Source organism: Silene latifolia, unplaced genomic scaffold, assembly GCF_048544455.1.
Source record: "Silene latifolia isolate original U9 population unplaced genomic scaffold, ASM4854445v1 scaffold_177, whole genome shotgun sequence".
In the NCBI taxonomy this organism is placed as follows: domain Eukaryota; kingdom Viridiplantae; phylum Streptophyta; class Magnoliopsida; order Caryophyllales; family Caryophyllaceae; genus Silene; species Silene latifolia.
Genome location: NW_027413149.1, coordinates 506,785 through 520,328, shown reverse-complemented (window position 1 = coordinate 520,328; position 13,544 = coordinate 506,785). Strand labels below are relative to the sequence as shown.

The 13,544-nt window shown below is 39.8% G+C and overlaps 1 protein-coding gene across 1 annotated transcript; it reads right to left on the bottom strand.

Moving 5' to 3' along the window:
• Nucleotides 1-11,913: 11,913 nt before the first annotated feature.
• LOC141638096 (aspartic proteinase nepenthesin-1-like) lies at nt 11,914-13,176 on the bottom strand. Its single transcript, XM_074447530.1, has one exon. It carries the CDS (start codon nt 13,174-13,176, stop codon nt 11,914-11,916), a length of 1,263 nt encoding a protein of 420 aa, XP_074303631.1.
• Between the last annotated feature and the right edge of the window lie 368 nt (nt 13,177-13,544).

Sequence of the window (13,544 nt, the reverse complement as noted above, 5' to 3'; positions counted from 1 at the left end):
GATCTAGAGGAAAGGAACAGTATCATTTAATAAGTTTGAAAATGTTATCCGTAGCTTAAATGTGCAAGTTCCTTTCCTTGAATTAGTCAATCAAGTGCCTGCTTACACGAAATTCATGAAACAACTCTTATATAAAAAGAAGTCACTTGAAACTGTGCACACTGTCGCACTCACTGAGGAGTCATGCTCATACTTGACCCATACTTGCACCCCCTTAAGCTAGAAGACCCTGTAGTTTTTCTGCCCCATGTAATATTGGCACCTTTCCTATTGAGAAAGCCTTATGTGACTTAGGAGCCAGTATTAGTGTAATGCCCTTGAGTCTTGCTAGGAAGTTAAAATTGACTAGGTTTGCAGTAACCAACATGACCGTACAGATGGCTGATCGCTCTGCGGTCCAACCAATAGGAGTCTTAGAGGACATGCCCGTGCAAATAGGGAAGTTTTTCTTTCCTGTTGACTTCGTTGTGCTCGATATGCCCGAAGATGCCCACATCCCTATCATTTTGGGTAGACCATTCCTGCACACTGCTGGTGCAGTTATTGATGTTGGTTCGGGAATTTTGACCTTTATGGTAGGCAAGCATTCCATTGTCTTTGCCCATACAGCTAGGAAGAAAGACCCCATGTGGCCTGTCACTTGCAATACGGTTTCTGAAAATAAATCTTATTTTATACTTCCTGATATGCCTGTCTCTATTCCTACTCCCCACAGGACACCTCCGCCCAGCATTAGGAGCAAAGTGGAGGAAGATTCTCTTGTTTTAGATATTGCAGAGCTGGTTTGGGAAGGAAGAGCCATATGTTGCTCCAAATGAAGGAGCCAATTGTTCAAAGAGGTGGTCTAGGATGCCTTAGCTATGGCACCGATGAGGAGCCCGAAGATGAGCCACCAAAGCAACGGAGTCGATCGGATTCTGACGAGCTCGAGGAGGTCATTGAGTGGGAAGATGTCCGACATGTTGATCCGTTGAGCTTGACGAACGATGAAGTTGAGAAGAGTGCCACGAGAAGATGAGAACCGTTGAGGCTACCTCTTGTAGCCGGCCACCAAGTGGGCCATTCCATGGTCGTTCTTGATCAACTATTAGTTGATTGAGACTTTTTCACAAACTATACATTTTATTTGCTTTCGTTGAACCTTTTTATTTATTGTTTTTGGTGCGCGAGACTTCGCCTTTTATTTCGGTTGCTTAGGATTTTAAACACTTTAGATGGTTACTTTGGGTTTTGCGCAATTTTGGGCGCGTATTATTGTGCATTTGCAGGTTTTTAGACCTTATTAGCTCATGTTCTCGAGCTAATTGAGAAATCAGACAGTTACAGCAGTATTTCTTGTCGATCGACTAACCCTTATGGTCGATTGACTGAGCTGCACAGTTCCAGGAGCTTCTGTTCCTGTTCACCTGGTCGATCGACTGGGTGAGATGGTCGATCGACCGTTGCTCATTGTCAGACTTAACGACCTTTCCCCTGCTGTGTTTGGTCGTTTTGCGGAATTGAGGGAGTCTTCCCTTCTCTTTATTTTCCGACATAATTCTGTTTTCTTCAATTTCTTCATCTTATGCACCTTATACCGCTTCAAAAATTGTTTTCTCGGACTTATGCGTGGTTCTTTTGTCTTTTCAGGTACTTATTGGTAGATCAACTGCGCTCTTCAAAACCTCCTAGCTCACGCTGGTTTGTAGAGGTTTCTTTTTGCAGAACTTTAAACCTTGTGAGTTCCTGAACTTCACTTCATGACTTATTTACTTAATTTTCTTGCAAATTCCCGTTTCTCTTTTCTTTCATTACATGATTTTGCACAATGGGGACATTGTGCGATTTGGTTTGGGGAAGGGTTTTGCGTTGCATTCACGTTTACATTTCAGTTTGCATTTGTTTATTTCATTTCTCATATATACAGAAATTCAAAAAAAAAAAATGAAAAAAATTGAACAAATTCCAAAAAAAAAAATGCACGTTTATTTTAGCATATAGGTTGAGTCGGAACGGTAGTATTTCGATGATGACATTGCATTTGCATCTGTTTTCGCCTAAGCCTTGCTAATTGACATGTTATTAGTAGAATCATAAATGCATATCTACGAGTTTTCGTTAAATTATTTGCTGGACCTTAGACTTGACTTTGATTTTTGGCAAGCTACATCATATTTCTGAGATTTAGAGCCTATAACTGGTGACATCTATGACCAGTTTATCTAGATTGTGAGTAGTTACTCCTTATGAGACATGTTACATTAATATGCACAAATATGAACTTAATCTGCTTAATACCTGTATGCATTTGGTTCGTGGTTTGTTGACACATGTGGAAGAGGTCTCCTTTTCTCATTTTTACCCATAAGCTCCACACTGCCAAAAATAGCCTTTTTATCCCGTTAACTACATCCTACATTTAGCCTGCCTTTGTCAAGCTAGTAGTTTAGTTTTTGGGATTGTTACTTCATTTTTGGTAGCTATGCTCATGTTTGAGATGTTGTTGGGAAGATGAAAGGAAGGAAAAAAAGAAAAAAAAAAAGAAGAAAGAAGACAAAAATGATTCAAAAAGAAAAAGAGAGTCTTATCGTTTAAGCTTGGCGATCGATCAGCTCTACTTGGTCGATCGACCGAAGCTCGAGAAAGAAAAGAAATCAATTTCGCATGAGTCAAGTTTTTATTAGTTGGCGATTTTTGCTTCCATGTTTCATTTATATTTTATGGGGAGTTGATTTATTACGGAGATTGTGAGTTTTGTGCTTGCTATAGCACCGTATCGATTGAATTTTGAGCAAGAAGAAGGATGTTGTCATTTGGCTTTGTTTCGGTACTAGCTTGATCACCTGTACCCCCACATTTCCATAAATGTTTTGCCTCTTTCTGCCCATTACCTCACATATCCTATATTTACCTCGGCATGTGTCATGGTCATTTGTTCGGTTGGAATGCATATGAACGGTTGTGGAGATTACTTTCATATTATATTGGAGGCATGTTCTTATAGGTCGTAGTTAGGTGAGTGTCACTAACAAAATGAATTCTTTCTATCTTACGTATTTTCACCTTGTTCTTATTTGAGTGATTCGAGCGACCCGTGAGAGTCCAATTTAATGAGTCTCTATAGTTGACGGTTCAGCAGTTTTTAAACGACTTCATAACTCGTTTGCATGATTCATATTGCTAATTGATTGTTAGTTACATTAAATTGGTTTAGGCCTTACAGTTTGCATTTCGCTCTGAGATTGAACTCGCTCCTTTAGATCGAGTCTAGTTCTTGCTTGGGGACAAGCAAGGGTTTGGTTTGGGGAAGTTTGATGCGTGTCATTTATATGATGTTTTCCACCCTATTTTACACGCATTTGAGAGCTCATTTATGTAGTTTAAGGCTACTATTTGCCCTATTTCGTCTACTTTCGTATTTTTATGTAATATTGCAGATTTATGCGGAAATGAGTAGATATTGAGCTAAATCCGCCCCCGAGTATCTTGCACTGCATTTGACATGAAATATTTACTTAAGGAACGAGCTTGGTGCGCATTTCGAGGCCCGAAAGACAAATCCACGAGAATATAGAAGTCAAGTACCAACTAAAGCAGTCGATCGACTGGTCTCATTAGTCGATCGACCAACACACGATAAGCAGAGGCTACTGTACACTGTAGCTTGGTCGATCGACCGGTCACAGTGGTCGATCGACCAAACCGCTACTTCAGACGTGAATTAATAGATCAAGAAACTTGAAGCCCAAAGCTATATTAGGTTTAGGAATAAAGTTACGTGAGTTTTCTATATAACGTAACCTAGTTTACAGATACATTCATTCAGAAATTTATCAAGTTTAATACCTTCAGTTTTCATCAGCCTTGTTCATTAGGGTTCGGGATATAGTTTCATACAATTTACTCTCGCTTTTGGTTTGATCTTCCTTCTGAAATTCCGTCCGGTACTATTCCGTTCTACTTCCAGTTTATCACTTTATTTATTGTTCGTAGTATAGAATTGTTAGTTAGTTTTCCGAAGTCATAATTATCGTTTTATGCTAGCCTTTTACTCCATTAATTTAAGCATGAATTCAGTAGTTAATTTCGTTAATTCCGTTGTTATTATCATCCCTAGTATGAGTAGCTAAATTAATTGTGCTAGGATGTAGGGGAACTGTAGGTTAGGCGGCATCAGAATTAACTCGGCCTGAATCGCATGCCGGTCGATCGACTGGGTTCCCTGGTCGATCAACTGGCCACGCTGAGATTGTTTCGTTTTAATTGTTTTAATTGTTGTATTTGATGAATCGAGTGCACGCGACCAGTTGAATACCTAGGATTTGACCGACCCAATAAAGAACGAAAGATAGGGAAGGGAGATAGCCTACCTAATTGAGACGACTAGATTAGCAAGATCGAAAGATATGCTAGTTTAGCCTTTTGAGTCACTTTTCAGGACGAAAGTCAGTATAAGTGGTATTAGGGACCTGTAGCGAGATCGAAAGATGCTACTTGTGAGATTGGACCGAGAGGACCTCTTATTTTCCCGTCTCACGTGTTTGATTTAGACCTACTTAGTATGCTGCCGCCGAACTATAATGATCCGACCATCCTAGTACCCTTTTTATATTTGATTTCATCCGTTTGCTTAGTTTACTTTATTTTACTGCTCATTAGCTTTAGACCAATTTAATCAAACCCCCACTCACTATTACCTTAGACCGAAATTAGACAACTAGAAATTACATCGGCCTCTCTGTGGTTCGATCCTGTTACCACTAGCTTTTGTTAGTTTTAATAGGTTTTATAAATTTTATTTTTGGTACTCACAACGACGGGTATCACGCAGATCACAGGGTGGTGTACCGAGACCATTAGATCCTGAGATCGAAAGGACATTGTGTGAGTTGAGACGATCATCTAGAGTATTGCCGACAGAGGAAGAGCTGAGTACTCTGTCCAGTTACTACGAGAACGAGCTATTTGAGGAGGATCCACCTTCGTCTCCTATTTCTACTTCTTCAGCTGAGACCATCACATCTCCAGACATGGCTGAAGAGGCAAGTATAACCAGTCACTCCGAGCCGAAAGCTGAGAATCTCTATAAGGGATTTGCATTGCCAGCCGGGACGGAGATAAAATTCGAAGCAAAACCGTCCTACATCAACTTGGTTGAGAGAAACCAATTTGGGGGAGCTGCAAATGAAGATGCAGCTAAGCATATGGATATATTCATTGATTATTGTTGTTCTATACCCCCACCAACAGGTGTGACCCATGACCAAATCAAAGAAATAATGTTCATATTCTCACTCCGTGATGCTGCTAGGGAGTGGTACCGAGATCTGGATCGAGCTGCCAACGGGATTACTGATTGGAATTCGCTGGCCTTAGCGTTCTATAAAAAATATTTCTCTGCCTCGAAGACCAATGCAATTAGGGCTCAGATCACAAGCTTCAAACAGGGTCCTGATGAAAACTTTCATGAGGCATGGGTTCGTTTCAAGAAGCTGGTGCGATCTATTCCGCACCATGGGTTCGAACAATGGTCCCTGTGTAATCAGTTCTACAATGGGCTTTATGACGATCAGAGAGCTATCCTAGATGCTGCATCTAATGGCAGATTCCAGGAGAACGTTAGAGAGACAAAGGGATGGAATATTATTGAAGAAATGGCCATCCATAAAGCTGAGCATGGGAATTCCAGAGGAAATCAGAGAAGATCAGCTGAATCACCTGCTGTAGTTGCAATAGAGGCCCTTACTGCGAGGTTCGACAAGTTCGATTTTGGAGGATCCTCAAAAGGCGGGATATATAAGGTCAACACAGTTTCAGACGGTCCTTTTAAATGCAAAAGATGTGGAGCAGAGGGACATGTTTCGGAATTTTGTACCAGCTCGAATGAAATATGTGCCGTCTTTCAACATTATAGGCAGACTGGTACTTACCCCGATCCCTCCAATGTCCACCCCAATTTGAGGTGGACTAACCGTAAATGTCCTTAATCCCGGTCCACAAAGAAGAAAAGCTATGTGCCCCCTCATAAGCAGAGCAGGTTTCAAAGCCTCCTTATGTGCCTCAGCAGCAGCAATTTCAAAGTTCTGACATTTCTGAGTTGAAAAACATGGTTCAAAATATTTCGGGTTTGTTGGAAAAGGAGTCTCAAGCTAAAGAGACTTCTACAAAAAGGTTGGAGAGTCGAATTGCCCAACTGGCAAGCAAAAGTGCAACTCAAGCTCCGGGGCAATTACCGTCGCAGCCGGATCAAAAAGAGACCCTAAATGCTATCACTTTGAGGAGTGGGTCCACCCTTGATGGGCCCGTTATGGTCGAGGATGTTACTGAAAAAGATGAGGCGGAACCAAGCAAAAAGAAGGCTGGAACGAAGAGTAGCAAGAAAAAGACGATCAGCAGGTATATTAGTCGATCGATCGACACACCGGCGATCGACCATCCAGCAAACAAGATCTGACCTCCGGTCCTCGAAGAAGTCAGTCGATCGACTGACCAACATGGTCAATCGACTGATAGTGCTGCTGATCGTGAACCTTTTCGTCCTCCAATGTCCGATAACTTGAGGGACCACTTATTTCGGGGTACGACGACTCCGATATTATTAAGGCAAGACCCAAATGCTGATGGGTCTGTTCAGGTTCCAAAGTATGACCCCTTGACGGTTAATGGTTCATTCTTGAGACGGTCTAAAGAAGGTTCGAGCTACAACAAGGACAAGGTAGTGGATTTTCAGCCTAAGTCCACTGATGCCGGTATGAGAGACCTAGAGGAGAGGGCTTAGTTGCTTCTTACAGCCCCTTATCCAGAGATATTGGTGCCGACAAAGGAACAGGTATCGTTTAACAAATTTGAAAATGTTATTCGTAGTTTAAATGTGCAAGTTCCTTTCCTTGAATTGGTTAATCAAGTGCCTGCTTACACGAAATTTATGAAGCAGCTTTTGTCTAAAAAGAAGTCACTTGACATTGTACAATCTGTCGCACTAACTGGGGAGTCTTGTTCTTATTTGACTCATACTGCACCTCATAAGCTAGAAGACCCAGGTAGTTTTTCAATCCCATGTAATATTGGCACCTTTTCTATTGAGAAGGCCTTGTGTGACCTAGGAGCCAGTATTAGTGTTATGCCTTTGAGTTTTGCTAAGAAATTGAAATTGACTAGGTTTGCAGTTACTAGCATAACAGTACAGATGGCTGATCGTTCCGCGGTCCAGCCTATAGGATTCTTAGAGGATATTCATGTGCAAATAGGAAAGTTCTTCTTCCCAGTTGACTTCGTTGTACTAGATATACCCGAGGATGTTCACATTCCTATCATTTTGGGTAGACCATTTCTGCACACTGCTGGTGCAGTTATAGATGTTGGCTCAGGGACATTGACCTTTAAAGTAGGGAAACAGTCCATTATTTTTGCCCAGACCGCTAAGAAGAAAGATCCTATGTAGCCAATCACTTGTAATACGATTTCTGAGAAGAAATCTTATTTTGTGCTTTCTGATATGACTGCCCCTATGCCTACTCCTGTTGTGACACCTCCGCCCCTGAATGGGAGCAAATAAGAAGATTCTTCTGTTTTAGATATTGCAGGAGCTAGTTTGGGGAAGGAAGAGCCGCATGTTGCTCCAGCTGTGAAGGAGCCAATCTTTCAAAGAGGCGGCCTAGGATGTCTTAGCTATGGCACAGAAGAGGAGCCTGATGAGGAACCAGTCAAGGTGACGGAGTCCGATTTGGATTTTGACGAGCCAGACTAGATCATTGATTGGGAAGCTGTTAGAGATGCTGATCCGTTGAGTTCTGCGGATATTGGAATCGACAGGAGTGCCGCTGAGGAGATGAGCACTGTAGAGGCTACTTCTTGTAGCCAGAAGCCGAGCAAGTGGGTCATTCCGTGGCCATTCTTGATCAACTATTAGTTGATTAAGACTTTTTAAACAACATTTTATTGCTTTTGTTAGACTTTTTATTGTTTTGGTTTGCGCGAGACTTCGCTTTAATAAGTTTGCTTAGGATTTTAAGGACTTTAGACTTTACATTTGGGTTTTGCGCAATTTTAGGCGCATTATTATGTGCATTTGCAGGTTCATAGACCACATTAGCTCAATTTATTGAGCTAATTAGACGAAATCAGAAACTTACAGCGGGTTTCTCAGTCGATTGACTAGCCTTAGTGGTCGATCGACTGATGCTACAGCTACAGGAGCTTCTGTTCATGTCATCCTGGTCGATCGACTGGATGCTATGGTCGATCGACCATGTCCGCTTCTGTACCTATTCACGACCATTCCCCTGCGTGTTTGGTCGAATGCGGAGTTAAGTCTATTCTCCACTTTATTCTCCGATTCATTTCTGTTTTCTTCCGTTTTCTTATTTTGCCCATAATTTTGCGTTTAAGTAAATTGTTTTCTCGGAATTATGTGCGGTACTTTTGTCTCTTTTCGGTACCTATGGTAGCATCATGTGCCATCTTGAAACCTCCTAGCTCACGCTGGTTTGGGGAGGTTTCCTTTTGCTGCGCTTAAAGTCTTGTGAGTTTCCGAGTTTAAACTTCATGTCTTATTTAGTTAATTTAACGCAAATTTCTGTTTCCCTTTTATTTCATTACATGATTTTGCACAATGGGGACATTGTGTGATTTGGTTTGGGAAAGGGTTTTGCATTGCATTCATATATTTTATTGCATTTCTGTTTCACGTTTATTGCACTTCAGTTTGCAAAAAAATTCAAAAAATTGCACGTTTATTTTAGCATATAGGTCGAGTCGGAACGGTAGTATTTCAATGATGATATTGCATTTTCATCTGTTTATGCCTAAGCCTTGCTAAATTGACATGTTATTAGTAGAATCATATGCATAGTCTACGAGTTTTCATTATTTCTTGCTTAACTTTAAACTTGACTTAGATTTTTGGCAAACTACTTATATTTCTGAGGTTTAGAGCTTATAACTGGTGTCATTCATGACCAGTTTATCTAGGATTGTGAGTAGTTATTCCTTGTGAGACATGTTACATCAATATGCATAAATATGAACTTAATCTGCTTAATACCTGTACGCATTCGGGTTCGTGGTTAGTTTATACATGTGGAAGAGGTTGCCCCTTTATTCATTTTACCCATAAGCTCCACACTGCCAAAAATAGCCTTTTGTCCCGTTACTACATCCTACATTTAGCCTGCCCTTGTCAAGCTAGTAGTTTATGTTCTCGGGATTGTTATTTCGTTTTTGGTAGCTAATGCTCATTTTGAGATGATGTTGGGAAGATGAAAAGGACAAGAAATGAAAAAAAAAAAGAGAAAGAAAGAAAAAAAAGAGATTCGAAAAGAAGACTCGGTCGGTCGACCGTCCCACTTAGTCGATCAACTGCTTGCTGCAATAGCGAAAGAGAAAAAAAAATCAAAATTGCATAATTCGAGGTCTTGTTATATGGCGATTTTTGCTCCCATGCTATATTTGTATCTTATGGGGAGTTGACTATTTATGGAGTTTGTGAGTTTTGTGCTTACTATTAGCACCGTTTTGATTTATCTTGAGCAAGAAGTTGGATGTTGTTATTAATTTGGTTCCCTTAGTTACTAGCTTGGCTTTTAACTCTATTTTTATCCAAATTTATCTTAGCCCTTCCTGCCCATACCTCACATATCCATATTTACCTCGGCATGTGTCATGGTCATTTGTATGGTTGGAATGCATATGTACGGTTGTAGAGATTATTTTCATATTAGATTGCAGGCATGTTCGTATAGGTCGTAGTTAGGTGAGTGTCATTACATTTACTTCTTTCTATCTTTACATATTTTCACCTGTGCTTATGTATGATATGAGCGACCCGTGAGAGTCCATGATGATAAGTCTCTATAGTTGACGGTTCAGCAGTTTTTGACGACTTCATAACTCGTTTGCATGATTCATATTGCTAATTGATTGTTAGTTGTTGCATTAAATTGGTTTAGGCTTTATAGTTGCATTTCGCTCTGAGATTGAACTCGTTCCATTAGGTCCTAGAATCGAGTCTAGGTCTTGCTTGGGGACAAGCAAGGGTTTGGTTTAGGGAAGTTTGATACGTTTCCTAAATATGTTGTTTTACATCCTATTTTACACGCATTTCAGAGCTCATTTGTGTAGTTTAAGCTACTATTTTCCCTAATTCCGTCTACTTTTGGTTTTTGTATAATATTGCTGAAATGTGAAGAATTTAGCGGAAATCAAGCTGAATCCGTCCCCGAGTACTTGGCATATTAGTTGACATGAAGTATTTACTTGGGAAGTGAACTTGGTGCGCGTATCGAGGCCCGGAAGACGAATTCACGAAGCTTTTGGAGCCAAGTACTGTTGAAGTGGTCGATGATCGGTGCTTTCGATCGATCGACGAGCACGACTACCGGTTCTTTTCAACGCATCTCAGTCGACCGACCGCCTACCCCGGTCGATCGACCAAACCGTTAATTTGACGGGAATTAAAAGACGAGAAAGCCCAATGTAATTAGGTTTTAGGAAATAAAAATCACATTATATTCCTATATAACGTAACCTGATGTTTAGAAAATACGATCAAGTCTTTATCATCGAGTTTATTAGGGTTCATCACAAAAGTTGAATTTTAATTAATTCATTAGCTTAGATTATTCTTTCGTTAATAAAGTTTACTTCCGCATCTGGTTTTGATCTTTCCTCTTCAATTCTTTACGGTATTCTTCTGTTCTTTTGTTTAGTTTCGCTGTTTTAATTCGTTCATAGTTAGACTTGCTAGTTTAGATCTCCCAAAGCCGAATTATCGTTTCATGTTAGTTAATTATTTAGTTAATTCAATTATGCATTCAGCAGTTTTATTCGTTAATTTCATTGTTGTTTTTATCGTAGTCATGAGTAGCTAAACCCTTCGTGCTAAGATGTAGGGGATCTGTAGTGTAGGCGGCGTAAAATAGGAAGGCTGAAATCGCGCCATGGTCGATCGACTGGCCAACTTGGTTGATCGGTGGCTCCGTGAGATTAACCGTTTTTTATTAATTTAATTGCTATATTTGACGAATCGAGTGCACGCGACTAGTTGAATGCTTAGGAATTGACTGACCCGATAAGATCAGGGGAGGGAGATAGACTACTTAATTAAGACAACTAAATTAATAAGATCGAGAGATAAGTTAATTTAGACTTTTAAATCACTTTTCAGGACGAGAGTTAGTATTAGTGATAATAGGGACTCGTAGCTAGATCGAAAGATGCTACCTGTTAAGAATGGACCGAGAGGACTTCTTATTTTCCCGTCTCACGTGATTGACTCAGACTTACCTAGGATACTGCCGCCGAAATTACAGTGAACCAACCATCTTAGCATCCCTTTTAATATTTGACTTCATCTAGTTCTTTTATCATTCATTTATTTACTTTAGTTATAGAACTATTCAAAATAAACCACCACTCATTTGTTACTTTAGACTAAAATCAGACAACTATTAATTGCATCGCCTCTCCGTGGTTCGACCCTGACTGCCGCTATCTATAGTAGTAGTTTGGAAATTGTAAATTTATCTTAGGTACTCTACGACGGTATCATGGGTCATGGGGATTGATGAGAGCGACTTGCTAAATAGGTAAACGGTTACCTCGGTTTAATACGAGAAGAGGGGGGTAATACTGTAGTTTATTGTGAGTTAAATTGAAGTTCGGAGTATTTTGAGATGATGGCCTATAGTTTGTAGTATTCTTGTTAAATAACCCTAATTTTAATTACTTGTCGATTAATTTAGTTAACAACCATTCAATGTTTTATCCGACTTAACTAAGCAATAGATTTAAAACTGTTAATAGTCACCCTTGCTCCTTGTGGTTCCAACCCTCACTTAATACAACGAATTTCGTTCACTTGCGAGGTAATTTGTCCACAAAAAATAATGTATATATGAAAACCCAAAATACCTTTACCTTTTTTTATAGTATTGCCTAACAATCTTTAGGCACAAAAGATAACAGCCTATTATTAATATCAAAGAGAAACTGGATATTGAACTGTTGAAATGCCCCTAAGATTGAAGGACCATCCTTTGAATCTGAGGTAGGTAACATCTGCAAACAAAACCCTTTATCTATCCCAAAATTACCAAACACATGTTTGGGGTCAAAAACTAGGTTAACTTCTCCAGCACGACCTCCTGGTGACTTGACAAAAGTAAAAGTAATAGTTGGGTAAATTTGACCAAGGGAAGGGTTAGGCACATCGGAGTAACAAAGGTCAAATATGTTGGCATCTGAAGCTAATGGCTCCCACTGGTACATTGTTGCAAAATACCTTAATAATGTTGACTTTAGGGCTATATATGCCGTATATGTTAGTACCGTAAATGGTGCACTTGGGTCGATAAAAAACCCGCTTGTGAAATCTTTGTCATCTAACGTGAAAACGGATGGGTCGATACTTAGCCTTTCTTTTTCGACTGAAATAGCGACCAAGTGTAAATGGTAACGGGATTCCGGTTTCATGGCAATTCTTTGCACTATTCGTGCGTCGTCTCCTTTTATTTGGGCGTCGTCTCCGAACAATATTGTGCTAGTGCCATTGCCACGTTTAATGCAATATGTGAATCGGCCTTTAATGTCGACATCTAATTGGGTTATCATTGATCTTGGACCAATTCCAAGTCCGTGGATACCGGCTATTACGTTTTCGGAGTCAAAGTCAAAGTTAAAGTTAGTGTTGTTCACCCCACATCCAAATCCGACATTAGGGAAATATCCGGATGAGTCGTTGAAAAGAAAATTGTCCGTGCCCATGTAACCTTGAGTATAACCTGATCCAAATGAAGACTCGAATCCACAACTTCCGTTGTAAGTGGCTTTTGGGACACATCTCTTATCAGATGGGCCCATAAGGGCGTATGAACTCGATTCATCGACTGGAAGTGGATTTTTTAAGTTGAAGCATGGATTACAATTGGCACATTGAACCCAAGTTAGATCAGCGGAGGTGTCAAGAATGACAATGGCGGAGAAAGGAGGTTGATGATTTCCAAAGGTTAATTGCGTAACAAAATAACTTTTTTGAATATTGGAAAGAGGCGAACTTATTGAATTGAGACCCAAATTTGTATTTCTTTTGTTGGCATAAAATGCTCGAGATAATGAGATGTTACGAAGAAAATGTTGTCGCTCTTTCGAGGTGAAATGTTTAGGCAATATTCGTAAATCAGGGGAGTCTATCGGAACCATCTTCATTGAAAATGCGTTGGTTTGATAAACTAAAGAAATGACAAAGAGTAGTAGATGTAAAAGACTATTTGGTGTCATTTTGCTCATGTATTTTTCTTAGTAAACTCGTTGGTTACTCTTTTGTGTTCATATATGTATAGTAAGATTGGTAGCTACTAGCTAGTAACCAACTAAGGACGGTCTATTCTTCTTTTTGGTCTAATTTAGCAGAATGTGATTTATTTGCTAAAATTATTTGAAAGGAATCAGGGATAAGGAACTTGATTTCATTAATAACTTGATAACATTCCAATTTCATATGATAATTTTCTTGTTATATTTGGAGATTTCCAAATAATGCCACGATTTTATTTGATCATCTTCCTTTT